At 44.3% G+C, this 18,708-nt stretch overlaps 1 protein-coding gene and 1 non-coding gene across 11 annotated transcripts in view; both read right to left on the bottom strand.

Annotated features, from left to right (window-relative positions):
- LOC105490669 (rubicon like autophagy enhancer) overlaps window positions 1–16,824 on the bottom strand; it is a 113,941-nt gene extending 97,117 nt beyond the window's left edge. For 2 of the 10 annotated variants that reach the window (XR_003020103.2, XR_011614806.1), the window contains exons 1-2: window positions 4,096–4,460; window positions 1,001–1,660 (exon numbers count right to left, since the gene is read on the bottom strand). Coding sequence is in view for 8 of the 10 variants with exons in the window: in XM_011756525.3 (XP_011754827.2) it covers window positions 1,001–1,535 (535 nt within the window). In the remaining 2 variants the exon portion in view is untranslated. Of the gene's footprint in view, window positions 1–1,000; window positions 1,661–4,095; window positions 4,470–6,239; window positions 6,907–8,077; window positions 8,550–8,629; window positions 9,078–15,984; window positions 16,143–16,683 lie in introns of those variants that run through there. The other 8 variants (XM_011756525.3, XM_011756526.2, XM_011756524.2 and 5 more) reach the window with 8 other exon arrangements.
- On the bottom strand, window positions 3,772–3,962 carry LOC112428197 (U2 spliceosomal RNA). Its single transcript, XR_003020145.1, has one exon. It is a non-coding gene; the product is annotated as a U2 spliceosomal RNA (small nuclear RNA).
- Window positions 16,825–18,708: the final 1,884 nt, after the last annotated feature.

Genomic DNA, 18,708 nt, shown 5'->3' with positions numbered 1-18,708 from the left:
TACACTTGGTCCTTATCTCAAAATTAACCATTGAAAGATTGTCCAAAATGTGTTCTTTTTAAGCAATGAATAAATGTGTTACAGACTGTCATCATCTTTGATTGCCCCAACATTTCCAAAGAACATTCCAAAAGAACGAATAACAAAGTTGAGCTCCTGCTAGTGAGAAATAAACATATAGAGAAATAGGCAGGCAGCAGGCAGACTGATGACTTTTTAAATTGCTTGGAAAGAAAAAGGTCATTAATTATTTGTACTCGGGTTCTAATAGAAATGTAAATTAATAATGACAAGTGTGACTATAACATAAATATTTAAAAATGAAATAAACATGTCACAGATAACAGTGATAGCTAATTTATTGACTCTTGAGTAGCACTTTGCATGGATTATCCAAGTTTTAGGAATTTTAGGGTCTTAGGCATATGTACATTACTCCATAGCAGTGAGAGCCCTTGTTTTAATAAAAAGGGGTTTGGTATAGTCGTCGGGGGGTACTGTAGTTACTGTTTTAAAATCTTCCTATTTTCCCATCAGACTCTATACAGATAAATATAACAAGTGAAGTGAGTTCACCACCTACTAGGTACTGGTGTGAAATGGAGCCCTCTGTGACGGTCTGAAAACACCTCCAGCCCCCACACTGACTTGAGAGTGCTTCTGATGCTCTCCCTTGCAGACCGTTTAATGAACTCTAAGCTCCTGAAGGCAGACACCAGCTTAAAGATGGCACATGGCATTGATTATCAACTACGTTAAGCTAAAAAGGTAACAATTCTCTGCAGTCTAAGGAGAAAGCCAATACTAGATTTCACCTGTTGTGACCACCCAGCTGGCCGGGCTGCTGTCTAATATTAAATGAGGCAATGCACTGGCATGTGGTCAAAGTGGAAACCCACGAACTTTTCTCCCATGAGGAAGACAATAAAGCAGGCTTTAGAGCAAGGTAAAGCAAGGGTGTGAAGAGAGAGGAATGAGGGAGGTCACCTACTAAAATTACCTTCAGCAGCAGCAGATGTCAGGTGGGAAGGCTCAAAAAAAGCACTGTCAGTCTCAGGATATGGGGAGGTGACCAAAATCCTAGGGCTTGTGGGCAGAGACACTTGATGAGAGTATCCTGGGTGGACCATGTGTCCTTCTGTTGAGGACAGAGAGAAGCTGCTACTCTTTTCCCTCGAGCCATGGGGAGAAGCGCTGCCAATGGAGTCTGTAGTAGCCTCAGACAATGTTGTCTCTGCCAGGGAGTCCCTGAGGCACGAAGATGAAGGGCCTGAGGGAGAGGCAGCATCTGTCACAAAATGGGTCCCACTGTTCCCGGCTGCTGGCACCTGAGGTTGCAAGTCCTGCAGCTGTTGCTGCACATCCTGGGGGTTGATCCAGGCAGCTTTGTGCCTCATGAGCCTGATGTCTAATTGGCAAGGAGGATGGTCAGTGTTCAGGAGTCCAGGCGGTCCATCAATAATGCCAGAGTAATGGGTGATCCTTTCCCAGGGGTCCTCAGGAGAATCCTGCCTGACTGTAGACTGAGACACCATCTTTCCAGGCTTGTGACTGGTGTGAATCCATTCAAAACAGATAGAGGGAGTTCCCTGATGGCTGGTACTACTTGATTTGGGCTCCGAACTCACCACATGGCCAGCTGGGGGTCTGGAGAGCTATTCTGCAATGAGCAAAGAATCATTCAAAGTAAGAAAGAATTCAATTGTATTTTGGCTACAAGTTATTTTGAGATGGCAAAACCCCAAAATTTAGAAGTCTGTATTTGGTTCTATCCAACACAGTAAAGTCCACTTGGATTTATAAGTCAAAAAGTAAATAAATCAGCTATAAAACTAGCAGTAAACCTACAGAGGCTTGACATTGGGATAGGAAACATTTTTCAAAGCATAAAATTAAGAAATCACGGCCGGGCGCGGTGGCTCAAGCCTGTAATCCCAGCACTTTGGGAGGCCGAGACGGGCGGATCACGAGGTCGGGAGATCGAGACCATCCTGGCTAACACAGTGAAACCCCGTCTCTACTAAAAAATACAAAAAAACTAGCCGGGCGAGGTGGCGGGCGCCTGTAGTCCCAGCTACTCGGGAGGCTGAGGCAGGAGAATGGCGTGAACCCGGGAGGCGGAGCTTGCAGTGAGCTGAGATCCGGCCACTGCACTCCAGCCTGGGCGACAGAGTGAGACTCCGTCTCAAAAAAAAAAAAAAAAAAAAAAAAAAGAAATCACAAAGGATCAACTGATAAATCCCATAAAAATGTAAAACATCCATGCATCAAAATTATTTTAATAAAATTAAATGTCAAATCCAAGATAGGAATACTATCTGGAAGTAAAGATACATTTCCATATTTTCTTTTTTTTTTTTTTTTGGAGACAGAGTCTTACTCTGTCACCCAGGCTGGAGTGCAGTGGGGTGATCTCAGCTCACTGCAACCTCCACCCCCCAGGTTTAAGCTATTCTCGTGCCTCAGCCTCCCGAGTAGCCGGGATTACAGGTGCCCACCATCATGCCTGACTGATTTCTGTATTTTTAGTAGGGAGGGGGTTTCACCATGTTAGCCAGGCTGGTTTCGAACTCCTGACCTCAGGTGATCCACCCGCCTTGCCCTCTCAAAGTGCTAGGATTATAGGCATGAGCCACTGTGCCCAGCCATTTCCATATGTTCTTATTTTCATTTAATTTGTTCTTGTGTTTCAATGAAGTAGGCAAAGTGGTACATAAAACAGAGGGATGATCTATAGCACTAAAGGCTTTGCTTCATGTAACTTATATTACCTTTCATACTTATCAATATCAATGTATTCTCAGTTCATAATATTTAAAGAACACAGTATGAATCTAGAATCCATCTTTAAAACCCACTCACTTCTAAGCTCAGATTTTAGCTTTAGTGAGGAGGTAATGATTAAAATGTTGAGAGCTACACAAACAAGAAGCACTCCTTGTCACTGTAATTACAGGCTCGGGAAATGTTTTGCTTTTCTGTTCTCCCACTGCCCTTTGCATTGTGAAGCTAAAAGCAACTTTCAACAGCAAAAGTAAGAAGAGCCAGGGGAAGGCCTAGAGATAGAAGGGTGGCCTATGCCACATTCACCCTGCACAGTGGTGAACGTGAGACTTTGGAGTCAATTACAGGGCTATAAATACCATCGCTGTGTATGAAGGCAACTCCTACATGTATCTCTATTTCCGATCTCCTGGCTATCGTATCTTACTGCCTATTTGACATTTGTCCAGTAGGCATTGCAACCTGATACATCCAAAACAGTCACTCATTTCTCCTGAAACCTGCTCCTTCCCTGCTTTTCCCCCATCTCCCAATTGCCCAAGCCTGAAACTTAGGAGTCATTTCTGATTTTATCTTTCCTTAGCTCTCCAACTTCATTCCATCAGCAAGTTTATAGCTATAGCTGCCGTCTTAGTATGAGTTACCATCTTCTCACACCTGGACATGCAGCCATAGCTTCCCAATAGTTTTCCCTGCTGTTACTCTTTGCCCAGGCTGGAGTGCAGTGGCACAATCTCGGCTCACTCCAACCTCTGCCTCCCAGGTTCAAGCAATTCTCTGCCTCAGCCTCCTGAGTAGCTGAGATTACAGGTGTGTGCCACCACACCCACCTAATTTTTGTATTTTTAGTAGAGACGGGGTTTCATCATGTTGGCCAGGCTGGTCTTCAACTCCTGACCTCGTGATCCACCTGCCTCAGCCTTCCAGTACTGGGATCACAGGCGGGACCCAACGTGCCCAGCCAGTAACACCGTGTTTTAACATCCAGAGGGGTGCACTGTTCCTAGAGGTACAGCAATACCAGGTTGATGCGTGGAGTGGACAGAGCAAGCTCCTAGTCCATGTTCCTGCTCCAAAAACCCATTTAATATATTGTCCTCGGATAGAGGACATATCAGATACTAAACTGATAAGAACAGATACTACACTTGATCTTAGCCAAAAGGCCGAGAAGCGATTACTCTTGCCCATTTACAATCAAGAGGTATTCGGAGAGATATTTTATAAACCTAAATCAGATCATGTCATTGCCCTAATCGAAATCCCCCAAAGGCTTCTCATCAAATCTGGAATAAAATCCAGACTCCTTACCTTGCCCTCAAGGCCTGACATGATACTGTCCTTGTAAACCTCTCTCACTTATCTTCATCCAGCCTCCAAAAGCCCCAACCACACTGCAAGCTCTTGAGCCCTATAGACTCCTTCTAACCCTAGGAATGCTGTTTTGTTTCCTCTTTCTGAAATGCTCCTCCCCCAGATGATCACACATTTGGCTCTTTCCTGTTGTGAATGCCCTGATTTATAAATTACTTCCTCAAAGATATCTTTCCTAACCACTTTTCTTCTTCAGGTAGTTCCCCCATCATTACCTCTCACATCACCATAAACACTGAGTTTTCTTCACAGAGGTGCTCACTTCCTGCTATTTTTTAGTTCATTACCGCCATTCTCCCCCCACTCCCACCTAACTATAAGCTTCATGAGAGGAGGGGCCTTGTCTGTTCCCTGCCGGGTAGCACGTCCCATACCTAGAGCTGCATACGACGTTGCAATAAATGTTTACAAATTGAAAGAACAAATCCAACAAAATGGAGACAAAGTTAAGAGCTAGAGAAAAGGCCAGGCGCAGTGGCTTACGCCTGTAATCCCAGTACTTTGGGAGACCGAGGTGGGTGGATAACCTGAGGTCAGGAGTTCGAGACCAGCCTGACCAACATGGTGAAACCCCATCTCTACTAAAAATACAAAAATTAGCTGAGCGTGGTGGCAGGCGCCTATAATCCCAGCTACTCAGGTGGCTGAGGCAGGAGAATCGCTTGAACCTGGGAGGCGGAGGTTGCAGTGAGACAAGATTGTGCCACTGCACTCCAGCCTGGAAGACAGCGAGACTCCATCTAAAAAAAAAAAAAAAAAAAAAAAAAAAAAAAAAGAGCTAGAGAAAAGACTTCTGTGGCAGATATAACTGTTCTATTAATGGGGCAGAATTACTCATATAGGAATAGAAGTGAATCCATGTTTCCTAAAACATGAAATTGTTCTCACCCAATAATAAAAGTTCAGTAGACCAAAATAAGGTACATATGAAAACTGTTTTTGAGACTTTGAGTCTCAAGAGTGTTTGAGACTTCTTTATTTGGGGGCCCTATATTCTAGTTTATACCTTTTCGAGTAATAAAGATTATATGTATAATTTACATACATGCGCGCGCACACACGATTGACCCTTGAACAACATGGATTTGAACTTTGTGGGCCCACTAACGTGTGGATTTTCTTCCATATTTGTCACCATGAGGCAGCAAGACTAACGCCTCTTTTTCCTCCTCCTCTTCAGTCTACTCAACATGAGACGACGAGGATGAAGACCTTTATGATGATCTGTTTCCACTTAATGAACAGTAAATATATTCTCTCTTCCTTATGGTTTTCTTTTTTTCTCTTTCTTTTTTTTTTTTTTTGAGACGGAGTCTCGCTCTGTCACCCAGGCTGCAGTGCAGTGGCCGGATCTCAGCTCACTGCAAGCTCCGCCGCCCGGGTTTACGCCATTCTCCTGCCTCAGCCTCCCGAGTAGCTGGGACTACAGGCGCCCGCCACCTCGCCCGGCTAGTTTTTTGTATTTTTTAGTAGAGACGGGGTTTCACCGTGTTAGCCAGGATATTCTTCATCTCCTGACCTTGTAATCCGCCCGTGTCGGCCTCCCAAAGTGCTGGAATTACAGGCTTGAGCCACCGCGCCAGGCCCCTTATGGTTTTCTTAATGACATTTTCTTTTCTCTGCTTTATTGTAAGAATGCAGTATATAGTATTGTACACTAACATACAACATATGTGTTAATCAACTGTTTATGTTATCAGTAAGGCTGCGGTTAACAGTAGGTTATAAGTAGTGTTAGGTTTGGGGGAGTCAAAAGTTGTGTGCAGATTTTCAGCTGCACAGGGTGTTAGCGTCCCTAACCCCTGCATTGTTGAAGGGTCAACTGTAGGGGTGTGTATATATACACACATTTTGCAAATGACATATACTGTTTCTGGAGGCATATATATATACACACACACACACATACACATATATATACCTTTTGTATATAACATATATTAATACATAAATGCATCGTTTGTCTGTAGTACACATATATAAATGTATACATGCGTCTTGAAAACACTACAAAAGCCCCAAATCACCATTCACAAAATATCAACAGAGTATATCTGGTTGTGTTAACTGCCAGAACTCACCCGCCAAAATGCCTATCTTCCTTCTCCTGACCTCAAATCCCACCTTGTGCACCAATTTCTCTTTGTCACACATCTTTTCCTCTCCAATAATTCTGGATTTTATAATTACAAAAGGAAACCATGACGTTTTTATAAAATGCCCAAACATAGAAGCCTAGAGTAAAAACTGAACAGCTCTCATCACCCTAAGCCCCACAATCCTACTTTATTCTCAGGAATCACATTGTTAACCATTCTATTATTTCTAGACCTTTATCTATGAATTAACGTACATATTTCAGACCAGAAGATATGTTTTCTTTTTTATACACATCCATGGGATCATACTGGAGTTATTCTACAACTTACCTTCTTTTTCACTCAACAGTATGTCTTCAGGGTGTATCTGATTCTCCTAAACTGTCTTGTCACTTTCTATAGTATAAATACATCGTACCTTACTTAGCCAGACCCTACTGATAGAAATTTATGTATAACTTTTTCAGTTATAAAGTATATAACAATGAACATCCTTATTTGTGTCCTTTTTTGGTTGACTTTCCTTTTTCAGTTCCTTTCTCTTACTAGTTCCACTCTTAGTCTGAGTCCATAGTTCATGACAGCCTCATTATTTCCAAGAGAATAAAACTATATAAGTTATGGTTTATTCTCAATTTTCTACACATATCTTTTGTGTGTTTGGTGAGGGGAGATGATTATAGATGTGAAACCACATGAAAAATATGGAGTCTCAAATGGTAAAGCAGTAGTGATTACAGGTGGTTTTGTTTTTAATTTTTTTTTTTTTTGAGACGAGTCTCGCTCTGTGGCCCAAGCTGGAGTGCAGCAGTGCGATCACGGCTCACTGCAACCTCCACCTCCCGGATTCAAGCAATTTTCATGCCTCAGCCTCCCCAGCAGCTGGGATTACAGGTGGGCACCACGCTGGCTAATTTTTGTATTTTTAGTAGAGACAGGGTTTCACCATGTTGGCCAGGCTGGTCTCAAACTCCTGACATCAAGTGATCCACCCAACTCGGCCTCCCAAAGTGCTGGATTGCAGTGTGGGCCACTGTGCCTGGCCGATCCCAGTGTTTTTTTTTTTTATAAACAAGTTAAAGTCAATAGTTCAAAGAGAATGACCTTATTTGGAGCCTCCCATACATGGAATGACCTAAGTGAATTGAGCAAAAACCAACTTCCTCATAAAAAGCAACTGTCAGAAGCAGGTGCTTGCTTCACTTCCTTCTAGAAAAGTGTTGTTGCTTCACAAAAATAACCAGCAGGTGCTGCTTTGCAAGGTTATAATATCAAAGCATTGAGAGTTAGAATAGGCCCATAATATATTCACAACCATGTCTAAGGTCACAGCTGGACAGTGGCAGAGAGAGGACAAAAGGCCAGGTCGGACACTCACCGGGAGTATGTGTCCAGAGCTGCACGCCCCGGCCATAGCGAATAATAACTGACGATTAAAAACGCCTGAGCTCTATTCATTTCCACCTTCTACCTCCTCCCTAGATTTACCTTTTTCCCTGTATTAATACCTCATAAAAGATGGCGCTCTTCCTGCTTCTTCTTCACCCATTTTTCCCGCGCCCGCGAAAATTACTACCTGACAGCGCAGGTGCAACATGACGTTCGACCAGAGAAACCAATACCTACTTGGTCACGCCCTCTGCGATGAGATCATCTCCGCCTCTGGCCCAACCCCTTTCCCTCCAAGTGTATATAAGGCACTGCATTACCGCCATTAAAAGAGACTTGATCAGAGCACTGTCTTGTCTCCATTTCTCGTATCTCTTGTTCCCCAAATTCCCACCCCCTCCTCCAGGGCCTGCTTCGACTATCCCGCGGGCCGGGATAAGTATGAGTTTCTCGAAGAGGCAGATTGACACAGAGGAGAAAGTAATGATTGGAAACCATCAAAGTCCATGCAGTAGTGACAGGAGGTCAATATCCCCATTTTTTATTTTACCTTTAAGGCAAAAAACAATTTGCCAGGTGCTATGATACCATTGCCAGGTATGTCACTTGTTTCCATATTGTTTGTAGTGTGTTATTCAGTTAAGAAATATTTATTGAGCATCTACTACAGGTCTGGCATTGTTTTTGTTTTGGTAGCACTGGGGTAACAGAGGGGACTAAAATGAGCTTCCTGCCCTTCCTCAGCTTATGTGCTGGTGGAAGGGAGATAGTGAATGGACACACATTTACACCTTCAGATATACATACATTTCAAGGATTGATAAGCAGAGGTAATACAGGTCTAAGCAACACTTAGCATCTTCTCAACATACTTCCTCCCACTGTCACAAAGGGGGCCCTTTGAATCAGAGATACTTAGGTACAAAAAATAAAATCAATTTCCAAAAACATTTAAAGGAAGAGATCTCAATCTCAAAGCTTACCATCATTCCTACTGAGATTTTCCAGCTGGGATTAAAAGGTAAGCACAGGCCAGATTACTAGTGAACATATAAGCTGCAGCAAAGGCCCTAGACAAACAAGAGACTTCAGGACTCCTCCAGCTAAGTCATTGTGACATCAGAGTCAGTGGCCCCATCGAGAATGACTGCATCACTAGAGCCACCACACAGACACAGTATTTACAGCAAAGATGCAACTTCTGCAGGAGGGACAGATGCCTCAGTGCCACCATGACACCTACAGTGACCACACAAAAGTCTTTCAGATCATAAGCAGTTAGCACTTGGAGGGCAGAGCAGCTTTAGCTCCCACGACGTAAAACACTCTTGAAGTTATTTCATAAACAGGCAAAAGTACATCAGATTTAAGATTTAGGATTTTCTATGCCCCAACCCTAACTGCCTATTGAATATACAACTGGGGACATCAGAGTAAAGACACATCTTTTTTTTTTTTTTTTTTTGAGACGGAGTCTCGCTCTGTTGCCCAGGCTGGAGTGCAGTGGAGCAATCTCGGCTCACTGCAAGCTCCGCCTCCCGGGTTCACACCATTCTCCTGCCTCAGCCTCCGAGTAGCTGGGACTACAGGCGCCGCCACCACGCCTGGCTAATTTTTTGTATTTTTAGTACAGACGGAGTTTCACCGTGTTAGCCAGGATGGTCTCGATCTCCTGACCTTCGTGATCTGCCCGCCTCGGCCTCCCAAAGTGCTGGGATTACAGGCGTGAGCCACTGCGCCCAGCCAAAAGACACATCTTAAATCTTACCTTGTCAGTGAGGCCTCCCTGGTCAGCCTATAAAAACTAGCAATTGCCCCTCCCAAACAGTTCCTATCTCTCTTTTTAGCTCTGTTTCTCTCTTTAGCACAAATCTCATTATATTTAACCTCAATGACTAGCACCCACCAGAATGTTAAACCTATGAGGGCACTTTTTTTTTTTTTTTTTTTTTTTTGAGACAGAGGTTTCATCTTGTTGCCCAGGCTGGAGTGCAATGGCACCATCTCAGCTCACTGCGACCTCTGCCTCCCAAGTTCAAGCAATTCTCCTGCCTCAGCCTCCCAAGTAGCTGGGATTACAGGTGCCCGCCACCATGCTTGGCTAATTTTTTTGTATTTTTAGTAGAGACGGGGTTTCGCAACGTTGGCCAGGCTGGTCTCGAACTCCTGGCCTCTGGTGATCCACCCGCCTCGGCCTCCCAAAGTGTTGGGATTACAGGTATGAGCCACCACATGTGGCCAAGGGTACTTTTTAAAATAAGGTATTTTGGACACTGCTTTGTCCCCAGAACCCAGAACAGTGGCAATAATAGGTGTTTGATAAATATATTCTTTGCACTTATGAATGAAATCATGAACAAATTATCAAACAATACCTAGGTATGGTTATGTTGGTTATTTCTTCGTCACTCAAGAAAGGAAGTCAAGAATGGATGTCACCCTTTAGAAGAAATTAGAAATCATGACCTAAATGTTCATCAACCATTTCCTTAGAATAAAGGATATCAGAGAATAGAAATCACAAATAAATAAGAGTCTAGAGTGAAAGGTAAAATTGATTTTTATCAATTTTATGCTACGTTACTAAGCACAGGTGCTATGATACCATTGCCAGCTATGTTCCTTGCTGCTATATTGTTTGTAGTGTGTTATTCAGTTAAGAAATATTTACTGAGCATCTACTATAGGTCTGGCATTGTTTGTGTTTTGGTAGCACTAGGGTAACAGAGGGGACTAAAATGAGCTTCCTGCCCTTCCTCAGCTTATGTGCTGGTGGAAGGGAGATAGTGACCCCCTTTGTGACAGTGGGAGGAAGTATGTTGAGAAGATGCTAAGTATTGCTTAGACCTGTATTACCTCTGCTTATCAATCCTTGAAATGTGTGTATGTCTGAATGTATAAATGTGTGTCTATTCACTATCTCCCTGGCTAGTAATAAACAAATGCTGAGTGGAGCACGAATAAATCTTAAACTGTAGCATGTGAGCTGCTTGGTCACCACAGTTCCCCAGAACTTCTTCCCTTCTTTCTCGGGATCTACTTCTCTTCATACTTTGAAGTTAGGCAAAGATTCATATCCCCAAGAGAATAACAGAGTCTAAAACTATCACATATCAAATATAAACTGTCAAGACGCCCGATAATTTAACTCGACAGCTTCCAAAACAGTGTCCAGGAATTGTGGTAAACTACAATTTTCCTATTTCATCTATATACTATATACTATGTAGTAATAAAAGCCACAGAAAGGAAGCAGTGCTATACTGCGATGTGGCTGGGTGGTGTCACAAAAGACTCCACTCTGATTTAGCCTTTGGCAATGACCATTAATTTTGAAGGTTTGCTGTCAGAAGAACACAAAAGAAGGCAGAAAGCAATCAAGAGAAATGGGTAAGTAAGAAGGGAAAGGCAAAGTTCACGGAAAATTGAATATTTCACCTAAAAGAACTGCAGGGTTGCCCAAAACACCCAAATGACTAACTCCCTGTGGTCACTGCATATGACACCCTTCCCAGTCTCATTCTGCAAAATAATAATTTGCAAATTTTCAGGTGTTATTATGCCAATTTGAGAACTGAAATGGAGACCATCAGGCGACTTACTCAAAGGCTCACTGCAGCCTTGACCTCCTTGGCTCAAGTGATCCTACTGTCTCAGCCTTCAGAGCAGCTAGGACCACAGGTGTGCCACCACATCTGGCCAATTTTTTTATTTTTGTAGAGGAAAGGCCTCACTGTGTTGCTCAGGTTGGTCTCAAACTCCTGGCCTCAAGCAATCCTCCTAGTTCAGCCTCCCAAAGTGCTGGGATTATAGGCAAGAGCCACCATGCCGGGCTAGACTTGTACACTTTAAATCAGTGAAGCGTTTGGCATGTAAATTCTATCTCAATCTCAATAACAGTATTTTTTTAAAAATACGAGTAGGAAATGCTCATCTCCCTTCAAAAAGATCTAGGACTAAAGGGAGCTGTATTTCATGGGCTACAGGGATCCAAGGAGCACAAGCTACACATCTGGCTGTGAACAAAAATACTGAAAGGATAGGAGAAAGTTAAAAGGAGAAGTAGAGAGTAGATAAAGGAAATACTGAATAAATGTGTCAAAAATAGGTAAGGAGAAGAAAGAGGAAGTAAAAGTGAAATTGTCATGATAGAACTATCTAGAAAAGGAAAAAACAAAAAACATCAAGACCTGGTAAAGACAGAGTTTTTTGTTTTTTTTTTGAGACGGAGTTTCACTCTTTTCACCCAGGCTGGGGTGCAGTGGCACAATCTCGGCTCACTGCCACCTCTGCCTCCCAGGTTCAAGCAATTCTCCTTGCCTCAGCCTACCAAGTAGCTGGGATTACAGGCACCTGCCACCATGACCGTCTAATTTTTTTTTGTATTTTTAGTAGAGAAGGGGTTTCACTATGTTGGCCAGGCTAGTCTCGAACTCCTGACCTAGTGATCCACCCGCCTTGGCCTCCCAAAGTGCTGGGATTACAGGTGAGCCACGGCACCCGGCCTATCCACGCTTATCTTTAAACCAGTGCTGCAAGAAGGCTCTCAGGCCAAGATTTACAGATGATAAACAAGGTCAAAAAAGGTAAGTATTGTGGTTATGTTTTAAGTGCCTATTTTTAAGAAATATATACAGAAGTATTTAGAAATAACTGACAGAATGTCAGTGGGGATGATAAATAGAAATAACTGGTAGAATTGCTTGCATTTGCTTTAAAATAATGCCAGTGGGCAACATGGATGAAGCACAACTGGCCATGTTGATAACTGCCAAAGCTGGACGAAAGGAGAAGGCTGCTCATTGTACTATTCTCTCTATGTTTAAGTTTGAAATTTTCCATCAAACAATTCCTGTAAGTTTTCTAAAAACCTTCAATTTGCTACATCTGTCCATGAGTCCCTAGGTTGCCTATCTGACCTCCTTCTCTGCTACCTGGACACCTCTACATCCCTCTACCCATACCCTCTTGTGGATTTTTATTCAAATGAAGACCTTACCCATCACCTTTGACAAAACCACATCTCTACAGGTAACTGCTCTCCCCAGGTACTGCCCTATAGCCTTCTCTACAGCATTCATTTTCTGACACCTTCCTCCTCATCAATTCATAACTAATGTTTACATGACATTTACTTTGTGCCTGGCACAGTTCCAAATTTTCTACACACACATCATTTCCCTATGCCTCTATTAGGTCAGAATCTTTCAAGGTGCTTCAGATTATTACCAATCTAGCCCAACCCCCAACAAAAACGAACTCTCTTGGCTTCTACACAGCAACATCCAAAGGGCAGCTGGAGGATGGGGGTGGGGTGAAGACTATTAAAGCTATCTTGATTAAGAAACAGTCAACATATGAGCAAAACGCACAAGTCCAGGTGGCACTGTTTGGAAAAACAGAAAGCAAGAAAACTATCATCTGTAATTTCACAATACAATAGAAGATACATGGAGTGAATAATGAATTGTTTCTGCCATACTAAGACACACAGCCAGCCTACTTGAGGAGCTATTTTCAAATGACCAAGACCCAGGACGCCCAGGCTAAACTAATCTAGCCCTAATTCTACAAGCACAGGGGTGGAGAGAAGATCTTTAAATCTTGTGGACTCAAATATCTCTTCCGAATATTAATATTCACCCAGCATGCAGCAGACTGCCTATACCTTGGCAATGCTAGTGACATTGATATGTCTACCTTCCTGAGCCCGGATCACCATAAAACCAAGCCTAAACTAAGAGTCAGCAAGCAAAAAACCCCCAGATTTTTATATAAGTCATGGGACTAACAAAATGATTTAACAATTGAGCCATATTTTTAAAAATACCTGCAAAATATGCATATAGATAAGTGGAAGTCTCTTCACTTAACAAAGTGGCCATGCCAAAAACTAAGAATCATTTCCAAGTAAACACAGAGAGAATAGGGAAGTGCCCTACGTATATTTTTGGAATTCAGTTCTTTTCTGATCAACGGTAGCTTGTTGGAATAAAAGAAGGTAAAAGAGTATAAGAAGAATACAATTCTTTATAAGAATAATACAATACCTTTGAATACAATTCTTCTTATACTTACTCTATGATTGTACTTACTCTACAATTTTCTTTCTTTTTTTTTTTTTTGAGACAGAGTCTTGCTCTGTTGCCCAGGCTGGAGTGCAGTGGCGCGATCTCCACTCACTGCAAGCTCCGCCTCCCGGGTTCACACCATTCTCCTGCCTCAGCCTCCCGAGTAGCTGGGACTACAGGTGCCCGCCACCATGCCCGGCTAATTTTTGTATTTTTAGTAGAGACGGGGCTTCACCGTGTTAGCCAGGATGGTCTCAATCTCCTGCCCTCGTGATCCACCCGTCTCGGCCTCCCAAAGTGCTGGGATTACAGGCGTGAGCCACTGCACCTGGCCTACAATTTTCATCATCTAAAATCAACCAGTGAACAGCACCTGTCGACTGTGGGTGCTTTTTCAACGTTACCTGTTAAAAAAAAACTTTGAGGTCTAATTTACATTTACTTCTTTTAATAAATATAAAGCTAAGGATCATTGGAATGAATGCATTTTTAAACAATAATTTTTCAACATAATTGTTGGAAAAATCGCATTAAGTGTATAGTTTATTTTAACTTCTATTCATTTTCCAGCCTACTGATGACAAAAAGGCTTGAATCTGAAACTCTTCTTTTTACATTCTGAGTATTTTACTTTCACAGAGCATATTTTATGCTCACTAGAAACAAAGGATTCATTCAATGTAGAATTATTATCACCATGTTATGGGTCAGAAAAGGAAGTAAAGTGATGACCACATTGCCACTCAGCAGCATGCTCAGTCCAAACTCTGGAACCTTGTCCAGAGCCCCTAGTTTCACCATCCATGTCGCCTCCGTGTGTGGGATAAAACACAATGCAAAAGTTAAAATACTCGCACACAAAGGACCCAATTCAATATAATTTTTATGCCAATCTGAGAAAAACGACTTATTAGCTGTGTGATTTTGAGCAATGCTCTTAACCTCCCCATGAAGGATAGTGTGACAATGAACAGAATTGTAGTACGTGTATCAGTCTGGTACACAATGTCCTATGAAGGTTAGCTTTATTATCACCATCATTATTATTGCAGAAAGACTTTCAGTTCAGAATAAGACAGCACAGTTAAAGAGACCTAGTTTTATTTTCCAGCTTCTTAACTGTGTCATCTTTCAGCTCCTTTTAATTAAAAAGAAAAAACAATCAGAGATCTAATTGGGTATCAGGAAGACACACAATATGACTAACAGGCACTAATATTACTACACTTATAGTCTCTGGAAGGCTGGACATACTTATCCAAGAACTGCCTAAATTGTTACAATAACACACCATGCTAAATCTTCCATGTTAGAAATTCCGTATTTCTCTCCATACTAGAAATAATCGTTCCATATTAGAAATATGAATGTAGATTTGGTAACAAGGGAAACTATTCAAATTTTCCAGTGCTATTATGTGTGCCTTCAGATGGGTGGGGGGAAAATATGTCAGCAAGCAATGTATCCTTTCTTTAGTTTTTCACTTATAATCCTCTAAAATCATGCAAAAAAACAAACAAAAAAAGAAAACCAAAACCAACAAACGTTTACTCTTGGATGTTTAACCTTGGCTCTGACAGAATGTTCCCTGTATCAAAAAACAAGAACTCAGCCAACAATGTTTTAGGAGTTAAACGGTTGCATGAAGACTATGTCCAGTCAAATCTAACCACCCACCCCTCTCCGAGGCTACGACCCTCAATTTTCATCAAAGCTCCTACCATCTCCCATTTTGTACAGGCCCTAAAGAAGTTAATGAAAAAGGCAAAGTTCCTGTGCTGTGCTGTCACTCAGTAATGAGCAGTTTCATGTGGCAGTGCAGAAACTGGGGTTTGAGAAACAGATGTGTCCTGACACTCTGGACTGGTAATCATGAAAACCCCAGTACTGCCATAAACATGCTGTCTTAACTCGGCTCCAAACAAGGTTCTGTCGGCGGCCGGCAGCGTTTGAGCTGGCAGCAAATGTGGGGATACCTTCATAGGATACTTTATAGGCTTCAAAACACCTCCCTCCCTTCAGGCCATTAACCTTCTAAACCACACAGTGGGGTACGGCTGGAGTATTCTCCCCGCCAAGGCAAAGGAACTGATGTTCAAGGAGGTTGCTTGACTTGCCAAGATCTCCCCGCTACTTTGGCTTTAAGAAACTGGGTCTAAGAAACTCAAGCTTATGGATTCTGTCCTCTGCGCGCTCCCACATCTTCAATTCAAAGATCCTTCCAAATTTCATAGAAATAACCTAGTAAGGGCAGCTCTTGAGTATACTTTTTCCTTTGAGTCTTAATTTTCACTCAAGGCGAAGTAACCCCTCCTCTGAAAGTTCTCCACGTTCTCCAAGCGGACAGCATCTAGTTCGCAGGGGATCCATATCAGTCTCAGCAGGTGGACTTCACAAGGGGCGGGTTGGGGGAACGCCCGCCTGACAGTGTCCTGCGCGGCGGGGCGGGGGGGCGAGAGGCGGGGAGTTGCTACGTAGGGCGCTCGGACCAAATAACACGCCGCGATTTCACACTCCAGCCTAGCTCAGTTATGTAGCAAAATGTTTTTCTGTCACCAGATAGCCACGACTTTGGCTGTGTTGACGACAAGAACAGAGAAAAGCCACATCCTGGAACACTGCGCCTGGGAGGACGCAGGACGCAGGCTTTGTAGTCACCGAGAATCGCCCTGCGTAAAAGTGCCCTGAGGTCCCGCTTCTGCGCCCTTCCCGGCCCAAGCCGAACACAGGCTCAACCTCACTCTACAAAGTCAACAGGATTGAAATCCGCCACCCCGCGAGGAGCCCTTTCCCACTGTCTCCAAGGGGTCCCCGACACTAAGATACCTGGGTGTCTCTGCTGAGCACAAACCTCCCCGGCGCCCCTTGCACCATCCCAGCTCTCCCGCTGCCCTCCCTTCCCTTTCTCTAACCACCCTCTCCGTCCCACGCCGCTGCACTCTCGTCCCCGGCCCCGCCCGCCTCACCCAGCCAAACCCGGGCGGTGGAACGCTGCGCCGGTGGAACGTTGCGCTGGGTAAACGCCGCGCGTCAGGTCCTTCCTCGCGCGGCTCGGGGCAGCGTTCCGTGGCCACCGCGCTCCCCATAGCAGCAGAAAGGGGAGGGAGGAGAGCTACCGAGGAGAGGACAGAGACGCCCACGCCGCCACGCCCCCCGCCCCACCTCCCACACGGGGGCCACCGTAGCTCTCTAGAAGCTCCTCTGGGAAGCAAACAGCGGTTCCCGCTGCAGCACTGAGACGCCGCTGAGATGGAAGGAGCTCTGGCCATGCGCGCTCCTACACCGGTGCCGCGGCGCTCTGGCCCAGCATCGCGCACCCATGCGCCCCTCTGCTGGTCCTCCTAGAAATCCCGCCCTACCCTACCCACGGGGCCAGACGCAACGACGCTTTCAGGGGTCAAAGACCTGGCAGAAATGAGTTCCCAACCCCAGATGCCCCAAGCAGCTGTATTTAGCAGTCATACAATTGCCTGAAATGAAGATTGAGTAATCTGGATGAGTCGGCCCTGAAATCGAAACGTGAGCTGCCTCGCTCTGACCTCTGCTTCACCTGGAGTCGGAGTCCGACTCATTTAGCACTTCACTGTCCGTGTTAGTTCAGCCTTCACTGTCAGCAACTCGTCACCTTGTCTTCTTGCAGCGAAGGTTTGGAATCCCATCACGGGTGTGCAGCGGTTAGTCCTGAGATCATGGTGGTGCTAGGAGAACCTGCCAACCAATACAGAAAGTTGTCACGAACAGAAACCTCAGCTCTGGCCGGGTGCGGTGGTTCACGCCTGTGATCCCAGCACCTACTTTGGGAGGCCGAGGCGGACGGATCACTTGAGGTTAGGAGTTCGAGACCAGCCTGGCCAACATGGTGAACACCTGTCTCTACTAAAAGTATAAAAATTAGCCGGGCGTGGTGGCGGGCGCCTGTTATGCCGGCTACTGGGGAGGCTGAAGCAGGAGCAAACCGGGAGGCGGAGATTGCAGTAAGCCGAGATGGCGCCATTGCAGTCCAGCCTGGGCGACAGAACAAGACTCTGTCTAAAAAAAGAAAAGAAAAAGAAAAAAGAAAGAAAGGAGAAGAAGGGAAGGAGGGAGGGAGGGAAGGAGAGAGGAAGGCAGGCAGGCAGGCAGGAAGGAACCCAAGGGAGGGAGGGAGGAAGGCAGGCAGGAAGGAAAGGAAGGAAGGAAGGAAGGAACCAAAGCCAAAGGAAGGAAGGAACCTAAGCCCAGGAAGGAAGAAAGGAAGAAGGAACCTAAGTGAAGGAAGGAAGGAAGGGAGGAAGGGAGGAAGGAAGGAAGGAAGGAAGGAAGGAAGGAAGGAAGGAAGGAAGGAAGGAAGGAAGGGGGAGGGGGGGAGGGAGGGAAGGAGGGAGGGAGGGAGGAAGCTAAGCCCCTCTCTCGCCGTACCCTAACTTCTCCCAGGGAAGGACCTCTGAACTGCCTGCGCTGGTAATGACACGTAGGTGAACCGTTTCTGGCCTTCTGGTCCTGGCTTTCTTAGAAGATTCCCTGCTGCATAAAACCAAATCCCGTTGCACTTTCCTGGGTTCCTTGACTTTGTCCTTTGTCATTTCCAGGATGGAGCAAAGGCACTGGTAATTTGGGTTTTACTTGCCTGGTACCTCTGGCATGGAGTGGCTAAACGGTGGCACCATGTACTAGTTGCTGCCATCTTCAGATAAAACCTTGAATCAATATGACAAAAGTCAGATGAATACTAGCTGCCAATCACCCTGCTTCCCTTAGGGGCAGCCTGTTTGGAGCCTAGACCAGCTTCAACCTGCAAGAACTCTGGATATTTAGAACATTTAAAATTCCAAATACAGTGTCCTAGGAATTCAGGTCAGGTGAAGGCCAATTGGGAAGGGCTTACCTTAAATGAATCAGAAAGAAAAAGTTGTGGGTGTATGCTAACATTTTTTGAGTATCGGCTATGTGCCAGGTGCTTTGTCTTATTATTTTAAGCAAGTCTGTGAACATCCCTGAGAATAACAAATCAT

The sequence above is a fragment of the Macaca nemestrina genome, chromosome 16, assembly GCF_043159975.1.
Source record: "Macaca nemestrina isolate mMacNem1 chromosome 16, mMacNem.hap1, whole genome shotgun sequence".
Lineage (NCBI taxonomy): Eukaryota > Metazoa > Chordata > Mammalia > Primates > Cercopithecidae > Macaca > Macaca nemestrina.
This window is presented reverse-complemented; position numbering and strand designations above follow the sequence as displayed.